Source organism: Adiantum capillus-veneris, chromosome 17 (genome assembly GCF_014529385.1).
Source record: "Adiantum capillus-veneris isolate H3 chromosome 17, ASM1452938v2, whole genome shotgun sequence".
In the NCBI taxonomy this organism is placed as follows: domain Eukaryota; kingdom Viridiplantae; phylum Streptophyta; class Polypodiopsida; order Polypodiales; family Pteridaceae; genus Adiantum; species Adiantum capillus-veneris.
Window position 1 is genome coordinate 1,548,556 of NC_140947.1, and position 9,962 is coordinate 1,558,517.

A 9,962-nucleotide genomic window follows, 5' to 3' on the forward strand; every position below is an offset into this window, starting at 1 on the left:
CGGTCAATATGAGGCATTCACCTCAACAAGTTTCCCTTTGCCAAATAAGGTAGTAAAGAGTTGTTATCAAACCCCACCTTGATTGACTATATCTTTGAAATGCAGAGGGCTGCCGCCTTGGAAATGACTAGTTACTAGAATCCATGCTAGCATAATACATTACATGCACAAACTCACTTCAAACTACAAATCCTTTTAGATTCTAATCATACGCGCCTACCAAAAATGCAGTTAGCATTGAATACATCTATTTTCCCCATTTCTAGCTCTAAGATAGCACCATAAAAAATGGCAGCACTGGAGCTAAATAGAAGCTTTATGCGAAGAGAATCTTAGAATAGATCTACTGAGGAAATGCATGAAGGCTAAGACTTGCAACTAAAGTCTATCCAAGCCAAAAGCTCTAAAATGGAAGAGTTACAAAAGTAGGTAGTTGTCTTAACTGATAAAATTTAGGACTGAATCCCTTGTGCAAAGATACTGGATTGATGAACAGTAAGAACGTTGCGCGACCACTTAGAATACCCGAACATCATACCAAGCGACCAAGACTACAATAAAAAGTTATCTTCGCAGGGAGCGCATTTGTAAGCACTTTTGCCCAACCAATGCAAAGCATCTCAAAATTGAAGGAGATTCTTTGCCAAAATTGGCAACCAAAAGCATTGAAAAACGCTAAGAGGATAGGAACTAGGGAACTTTTTCTTCTAGCTAATTTCAGGACTAGAGTCAAAACCTTAGTCCTTCGTTGAAGATGTTGGATCGGTAAACTGTCAACCCTGCAAGAAAACCCTGACGGGAGAAGTTCCCGTTGCAAGCACTTTACCAACCAAATGAAAAATTCCAAAACTGAGTACTCCAATTACTTATCAGCAACAAACTACACTCATAAACATGTCATTCAACTCACCAATTTCAGACTACATAAGTCCTGTAGTCTTTCAACCATCCTTTGCCACCACAGGTCAAGAAGGAATTACCATTAGCATCAAAAAGGTAGAGACTTCAATTCATGCACATTACTGAAATTTTTCCGTAATTACTTGTTTACAATACACCATAAGCTGAAAGAGAACAGTGAAGCAACGACATCAACACTCTGGTAGAAAAGAGCAGACATATGCTTCTGAAGCTAAGAAGCAACCATATTATGGAAGCAACTGCTTAATTGTGATACGATGCGCACATAATCAGACGTCAACTCACAAAATTGTGGTCACAGAACAGCCAAAGCAAACCACTACGCAGCAAACAATTGTTGACATTCAAAATGCAATAAATTTACTGCATGCTCCACGTTGAATAATGTCGGAATGCCATTACAAAGAATTTTTTACTTCCTCAGCACTGATTTCTTTAGCCTAAACAATTGGGAACCTGCATTTAAAAACTACATGTACAAATTTTATAAATCTACTCATGAAGATTATGTAAGCCATTTTTCATTAAAAAAATCTCCCACTGAAGATGGCCTGTGGCTGACCCAAGAGTTACCAATCCCTCAGCAATGAAGGATAATCCTCATTGAAAAATTATAAGAGATTGAGCTACAAAGCACAATGATTCTGACATCGAGTGCATTCAATAATGCAGCTTGACAATTCGTTCAATTAATCTGCTGCCTTTCAAGGGCTCCACAATACATTATTCATCAATCGTCCGATCTTTCTGCACATAAAAGAGCATGTAAGCCTGACAAGCTCTGACGACATCTTCACTAGCTTTAGAGACCCAGGAATCGTCACATCTGTACCACAATCCTCCCAGCTGCAAATAAGTGATGTAATGGCCCGAATCAAGCTTTCCACTGTGAGTAACTACTGCCAGCAGCTCAAACTCGGTGCAGCTCACATCAACCTCATCATGCTCTGCAACAAGCCTGTTCCCATGACGAAGCCGCACCACCGATGATGAGAGAAATGATGCCATGCTTAAAGAGAATGGAAACTGTACATATCTGTCTAGCTTTCGCGACACATTAGAAAAGACAGAATGTTCAAAGCGCTTGATATGCAGGCACAACACAAGTGGCAGCTTCTTCACTGACATCTGCTTCACCGAATCCTGCGGCTCCTTGCAATTTTGACAGTAGAACTTCTCCCCATGCCCCAGCCTCTCTGGCCTGGTGAAGCGGTCTAAACATCCATACAAGGTTGCCCCTGCATTTGCACCTGCTGTTGTTTGAGCCCCTCTACTCGACCGCCCACTATGTCCATTGGTGAGAATCATATCTGCAATTGCTGATGATGGCTCCAAATCCAAAGAGATGTCAATGCAAGGGTCATGTGCCGTAGAGCTGAATCCACAAACCGTGCAGGACACGTCCGATCGCAAGAGGCCCGAAAAGACGTGGTGCGCAATGCACTTGCAATCCCCATCACCTGCACTGCCAACAATGAGCAAGTCCAGGTCATGAATGAAACTAGCAGATGAGTCAGATGAATGCACGCTTAGCATTCCAAGAAATACCTCTTGCTCTTCCCTGACTTCACTGCATTTGCCAAAGTAGCATGAAAACCATCAATGGCGGAGATGAAAAACTCATGCGCATCCTGCTGCTTGTAACCAGCTAGATTAGCTGCATGCTGCCACCAGCTGGAAGGTACACAACAAAACACAATGCAGATTGGTAACTCAGGAATACTGACAGCAGGTAAAACACACAGACAAAAATACTCGATCAGCAAACAAAGATAAAATAGAGCATAAATCCATCTGATTTAAATACAACACTCAACCTGCACAAGAATTGGGCAGGACTGAAGGGTGAGCGATCTCCTGAAAATGCTGCTGAATAGATGGCATGCATCTCACAACCAAGGCATGAGTGAGAGCCTTTCTCTTGGCAGATGCTACGATTGTGACCATCATTGAGGAAAAAATTCTGCAGGGGGCGGATGTGAAGGAGTGCTTGAAGGATGCAGTTCATGAAGCAAGTGTTGCCAAGGTTATTTAGGCCTCGCAAGCCCGATGGCAATGAGGAGTCCTCACCATTAACCTGAGAAGCATGATTTGACAAAAGTGACTTAGCAAAATGGCAATCCTGCTTCTTCTTGTTGCTTCGGGTTTCACGCCTGTTTGACAGCTCAACACGGATGCCGTTGACAATGCGTTTGGGTCGATGCTTGAATGATGGTAATTGGGAGCAGATCACAAAATGGTCGAAGTCAGAATCGTAGACTTGATCCGCACAAACACAGCAGAAAAGTTCTGCACGAGGCAGATCAATGGCAAGGCAGTGGTCAGGGTGGAGATGAGCATGGGCCATGGCATGTGAAAGGTTGGGAGAAGACGGAAAAGAATCCCAGCAGCCAACATTCGCACACACAAGACAAGCAAGGAGACGGCTACATGTGCGCCTACATACAGCACACTTAAGCACTTGCTTGCTGCCCTTCCGATTGATGATGCCTGCGCTCTGCAACTGCTTGAACGCTCTGGCGGCCCCCTTCTTGGCTTTGAAGTCGAGCAGGTGCTGACAAGGCTTACGAAATGCAGCTTCTTCTTCTCCTTCCAGAGCGCCGCTCTTCCGAGGAGCCATCGCATGCGAGGCGAGGTAGCCAAGCTCCACCTCTCTTCTTCTATTGCTGCGAAACCTCTTCTACCAACCTTCCAACGCATCAGCGAGATTAGCTTGCGCCCTGAGGCCTTATCGCCGCCGGCGTTGCAAATCGCCCCAGCTCTTCCCTTCACTCGCACTCTCCCTACTGCCGCCTCGGCAAAACGGGGCTTCGAATTTCAAGTCTTAACACACACAACTGAAACGACGAGCCGTCCGAAGATCGAAACGACTGTGGCTGGGTCTTCGTCTGCGGCTATCAAATTGCTTCCAAACTCTTAGGGTTTCCACAACTTTCCGAAATTTCTTGATAAATCAAAACAATGTTATGTCTTCCATTTTTTTGAAGAAAAATGCTCTTTTGATCAGAATCTTACTAGATCCTTGATTCAGCCTAAAATATTTGTCTTGTCAAAATGTCAGTCGCCTTGAAAATCTTGATGTTCGTTGATTTTGATGATGAACAAGCCGTCAGCATGCATGAACAAGACAGCGGCATGTCTCTCTCACTCTCCTTCTCCTTCTTTTACCTTTAGGGGAGATAGAACATGCCTCTCTCTCTCTCTCTCTCTCTCTCATGATTGAGCTCAGGCAAGGATACCTTTTGTGATTTCGACAGCAGAGAAATCCACTGCAAGGATAGAAGCAACCCGCTGCATCTGAGAGGACTGCAGAAACCCCTTACAAGGAGAGAGAAATTTCCTATGTATGAGGGGAGGAGGGAGGGAGAGACTTACATGGGGCCAATGTAGGCGAGATGAGGGGGTGGAAGAATCTTGGGCATTAATAGGGTATTTAAATTTAAGAAGCGCCAGTACGTTAAGTATGAGAATCGGACATAGTTACTTTGCGGAAATCACGTCAATTCAAGTCACAATCATGAATTAAAATCACCATTCAATACGTTCCCACTAGTAGCGCACGGGAAGGAGCATCGAGAGGGAAGACGAGAGGATTTCAAGGCATGCATGATTGTGACCTTAACTATTACGTGTAACTGCCAGAGAGAGATATAAGCAAAAGACGATTTGAGTGTGCAAGGAGAAATTTATTTGACTATGACTTTGCCAGTGAGCATTGACAGTTGGTTCCTAATGTTTCAACTCTCAATGTATGCGTACAAAGAAAGCAGAAGAAGATTTGAGTGTGCAAGGAGAAATGTATTTGATTGTGACTTCGCCAACGAGCATTGACGGTTGGTTCCCAATGTGTCAACTCTCAATGTATGCGTAGAAACAAAGCATGTAGGTGTGAACCAATGAGTTAGCATATACATGTGAAATATAAGAAAATTACTAAAGATTTGATTTTCAAGAAAACAATGTGTGGTACATGAAACACTTCTATTTTTACTTGGTTGGCATAAATTGTTTCATCAGAAGACATGCACAACATTGAGCCACTTGGCAATTTCCTATCCATTGATCAACAACATATCCAACGAGCAACTTCATTCAGCTTTTCATATGTGACTATATCACTCTAAAATTCATGTTTGTGAGGTTTAGATTGTTAGAGGATTATCTTAGTAGTTCTTAACATGTTTTGCTTCTAGGGAGAATTGAGTGTTAAAGCTGAAACTTATGGCCAAATTACAAGAATTGCCTAATCTCGTTTTTTGGCCAAATTTACCATTTTTTTGGTAGATTTCTTGATATCCAAATACAATTTTGATTGTGTAAATGGCATGTGTAACATAAAGTTAATCTTCTTTGAGTTTTGGGGCACCTAATACCCTATATAGCGTAGTAAATGATGATGGTTGAGTTTTTCAATTGCAGAAGAATATGAGACATTCTAGTGTAGCAATTATAGCTAGTTTCTTAGACCAATTGTGTGCATCTTGTAGGTAGTAACCATATATAATCATAAACTTAAAATTTGGCTAGATATTGAGTAGTTTCTATGAGATTCTAGAGGTCATAATGCTAAACCCAGTTTTTTCATGTTTGTTGTATTTAGCACTTCATCATTGTTCCCAAGGTTCCACTTGGTAAAAGATCTATTATTCTTTTTGACATCCTCCATGGCTCCTTTTGAATCCAAAGGTCCAATGAAATGCCCTGAGGAACGGCTAGCCTAAATCCTCCTCCCTACCTCCCTATTTATAGGCCCTTGGCCTTGTAGGATTCCTTGCTCATTAGCGGGTCCTTGACACCCCAAGGTTGCCCTTGGCATGACATTACTCCACCCTTGAAGAAGTGTTTCCGTCCTCGAAAACAAAAGTGGGAAACTTCTTCTTAAGAACACCAATGTTTTTCCAAGTGGCACTTTCTTCAGGTCGATCTTTCCACTTGACTGAAGCTTGTCAACGTACATGATGACGAGTACGTAAATCATGATAGTCTAATATTTGTTTAGGTTCATGAGGTTGAGCATGAGGTTCAACGAAATCAACCAGAATCTTTCGGTCAATGACATTGTCATCCCCATGCAATTGTTTACGTAAATGACTTACATGAAATAGAGGATGAATACGAGTGTGCTGGTAATGAGAGTTTGTAAGCTCGATCACCAACTCGCTTGAATATCTTGAAAGGCCCACAGTATCTCGAAGATAATTTATGTGTTGGCCGAGTCTTCAGACTTTCTGAATACTTTAGTACAAGCAGAAATACCTCTTTCCCTTCTGTGAAGGTAACTTATCGACGTCTCTCATCAGCATACTTTCTATACCGATCATGGGCTTGTCAAACATTTGAGAAGCCAATTTCAACATATCCATATGGTCTTGGATGAAATCCTTGACCTGTTGGAGTTCTTCAGTTGTCAACCCCACCGTAACCGGTGACCTAGGTTGAAAACCGTACATTAGCATGAAAGGACTAAATCCCGTCGTGATATCCTTAGCACTATTGTAAGCAAACTCAAGAATAGGTAGATACTCTTCCCAGTCTGATTGCTTCTTGCTACGTGTAATGGAAATAGCCTATAAACTTTGAGAGTAGCGAAAATTAGAGATAGCACTTTTGTGGCATTACTTTGTGAGCATAGAGGGTGAACTTAATTGATGGTAGCAACATAAACATAGCAAACTTGGCATGTTCAATACTTTTGCAAGAGAGAGAGTTTAGAGAACATGACAACAGTTGAGAACCGGATTTATGTAGAGCCAGTCCCCCCTCCAATAGTGTACACTTTGCTGTACGTGTCGAAGCTGGGAACTTGCATGTGCACTGAATGCGAGCCTTGAAAGACTGCAAACACACAACTAGAAGATCCTAGCAAACTCAAAGGGGCAGGCGTGTGTCACTCACCACTCAATGCTTTCGTCATGAAGGATCCTGTGTTGCGAAGAAGAAGGAGCCGCCATTGATGTCGCACCCAACAGCCTCGCCGCCGTCGATGCCGCCGCAATGCTTGATCATACACACACACACACTCCGTCTCTCTCTCTCTCTCTCTCTCTCTCTCTCTCTCTCTCTCAAGCATACACACACACACACCTGTGAGCACACGAAGGAGAAGGAGACAGAGATGGAGCGAGAGAACTTCTTAGCTTACACCTCCGAGAATGAGGATTTTTAGGTCAAATGAACCTTTTATAAGAGTTTGATACATTCATACATGGGCGCTCACAGTGGCTGATCGTTGCAAAACAACCTTAAAAATAAGATAAATGGTGCACCTCTCATCGGCAATCACCTACACACCTATTGGACCGACAAGCCCGATCCAAGACTCAATCGAATAAATAATATACGTCCATTGAAGGTGATAGGGTGTCCGTGAGGGTTAACATGTCCCCCCTTCCTGATGTAGATTCCGTCCTTGGAAGCTATTGAGATGAAGCCCGTTCGTCGAGGTGGAAGAGCATCTGAGATTGAATGTCCTTAGCCTTCTTTAATCACTGCAAAATCAACCAAAATTGGCATAGTAATTGCATTCTCATATACAATTAAAAAGCATATACAATTGTAGGCACACAAATTGATTGGTAACAGAATATCAAACAATTTGTCAGCAGTAAACATTAAACTATAATATAATTAAACGCATAAACCGTTGTAAAGGTCAAAAAACTAAACAAGTTTGGGGTCGCTAAATTTAATGATCGAAAGGCACTAGAGGTCAACTATTAATACCATAGACAAGCTTCTCAATTTTCTCTGGTCAATTAAGTTGTTTAATCGCGAGACCCAAGTATTTCATGTTCGAGGGCTCACGAGAGGCTAAATCATCGCCCGACTTATTCCCTTTTCTTTGACTCCCCAAAGTCTTTTCTCATTGATTCAATTTTGATGTGTGTGCTTATTTTGTATGCCTTGGGTTTTTTGCTTTTCAAGGAAAAGTGCCCACAGTGGAAACCTCTAGGGCTCTAGTACCATAGGCTATACATGTGAGTGAAGTACCAAGTCAAGTTAGGATTTCTCTTCCAGCTTAAGATTTTACAGTGTGGCCCTTTTGATTTTTTTTAATTTTGTTTTCTTTTCGTTTTCAACATTTTAATTTTGTAACTATGGGGGGTCATATAACACTATTACTCTCCCCATGCTCGTCACACTAGTAAACTCCCTTTATAATACTTAAACTAAAGGTCAATAGGGACTAAGGCCACTAAAAAGCCCTAGTACATTGCACATAATGCTTCCTAAATCGGATTAAGAACCTAAAGTAACCATTGATTATTAGGAAGGCATTCCCCATGGTATTAAGAGAAGATCTCTAACTCCTAACTTGGTCAAACAAGCTTAGTCAGACTGCTTGATTCTGAAACCTATACAAGGGATTATGATAGAAAATTGTATAGAATCTAATGTTTAATCTAAGAAAATGTGTGGAATATTGTGCTACCAATCACATTTAAAGCAGACAAACATGGATACAAAAACAAAGACAAGGGCCAATGCTAATGGTCAAGAAACACATGTTTGTGTTGATGATAGTGCTTGATTTGAAAAGTGAATGAGAGAAAGATTTTATGAAATTCCAAATCCTGACAACAGCAACACGTTCCTGTACACACTAGAAAACACAAGGAATACCTCTAGGAGGCACATCAGTGGGAAGAGGTACCAACTTTTATTGAACACAATTGAACAACATAAGAAACCTTAACCTAATTATTTGCACTCCCCCTAGAGAGTTAAGGGAACAGGATATTGTAGAGATGGGGAGGTAACCCTAAGACTAAACCTTTATCTTCATCATCGTCGAGAAAAGCAAAGTCATCATCCGTGAAACCATACGTGCCATCCGTGTAATCATGTAAATCTTCTTCATCATTAGAGGCACCAATGTTTACGAAGAAGGTCACTAGACGTCTATAGTCATCTTGGTCAAAAGGGTAGGCTTGTGCAATGGGAGAGACGCTCTCTACTAAGTATGGACCAGTCGTGGTCAAGAGACATTTCAGCCATTCTTACTCCTCAAAATTCCTCTCACATGTTAGCGTACTACCAAATCCCGTTCGCAGGCAAGCACCGAAAAGACTATGTGAAAGACTTGTGAAAAGTAAAGAGGGTATCTCTCACCCAAGGTAGGAGTGGATGACTCTAGCATACTAGCCATATCTGTACACACAAATAAATGATGGTTAGAGTACAAATATTATAAGGGTCGTGTCCTTGTGCATAATGTGTTTCTATGATTTTGTGTCATGTACAGAACTTGTATGTTTTCAAATTATTGTTTGGTGGCTCTAGCTCTTTTACTTTTTTATCTTGTTTTTGTGAGTGTAAGGCTTTATATATACATTCCCTAAGATTGGGACATTGAGAGGTCAGGGAGGAAGGTTAAGAGGGGAGTGAGTGAATGATGACTGTTAGCAAACACTCCCCCCTTCCTTGGGTAGATCATACCTTTTGGAATGATGTCGTCACCTTTTGAAACCAATTGTTCCAAGTTGTCTTGGGTGAAGACTTTGACCAATAGTTTTCGACCGCCCTAGGCATTTCATCTAGATGCAAGGGTGGTAAGGTACTCTCCCATGATTTTATTTGCAACGTTGTTGTAGGTGGTGAACTTACAACAGGAGGTGAAAACTCTTTCTTGTTTGTGTGGATATGTACAATGGTATGTGGAGGTTGTGTCGAAGCTTCTATTTTCGTATATGAACTACATGAAGAGCAAGAAGCTTCATTCATTTTTTCTATGGTTGAGTTGAGCGAAATAGCCTTTCTCGCTTGGAAACCCATACTACCTTTGGATTCGGTGTATAGTGTTCTGTGATTTTTTCTTTCCCACGATCTTCAATCAGATTTATCGTTACAGGATTTGACTCACATGGGTCAGGTGACAGGTAAGAACATAATTTACGTTTTGGCACCCAGATTTGATCATTGCCTTGATAGTGGCCTTGGGCTTCCGATAGTCGTTTAAGAATCCAACGCAACATTTTCTTACATTTTTGGAAGTGAGTGGGGTGTTTCTTACAAGGCTCCTATTTTTTAGCATCAGCCAT

General features: G+C 41.6%; 1 protein-coding gene across 1 annotated transcript; it reads right to left on the minus strand.

Annotated features, from left to right (window-relative positions):
* Positions 1 to 1,383: 1,383 nt before the first annotated feature.
* LOC147436711 (ubiquitin C-terminal hydrolase 22-like) lies at positions 1,384 to 3,822 on the minus strand. Its single transcript, XM_086486154.1, has 3 exons — positions 2,739 to 3,822; positions 2,470 to 2,595; positions 1,384 to 2,386 (listed from the first exon to the last, which is right to left on the minus strand). The coding sequence occupies exons 1-3, from the start codon at positions 3,539 to 3,541 to the stop codon at positions 1,645 to 1,647; spliced, it is 1,671 nt and encodes a 556-aa protein (XP_086342280.1). The 5' UTR covers positions 3,542 to 3,822; the 3' UTR covers positions 1,384 to 1,644.
* Positions 3,823 to 9,962: the final 6,140 nt, after the last annotated feature.

Bases quoted from the DNA above. Each gene is read 5' to 3' on its own strand.
- LOC147436711 (XM_086486154.1), bottom strand. From the start codon at position 3,541: ATGGCTCCTCGGAAGAGCGGCGCTCTGGAAGGAGAAGAAGAAGCTGCA. The intron at 2,596-2,738 runs GTTGAGTGTTGT...TGTACCTTCCAG, and splicing joins CCTGCCCAATTCTTGTGCAG to CTGGTGGCAGCATGCAGCTA. The intron at 2,387-2,469 runs GTATTTCTTGGA...CATTGTTGGCAG, and splicing joins AAGTCAGGGAAGAGCAAGAG to TGCAGGTGATGGGGATTGCA.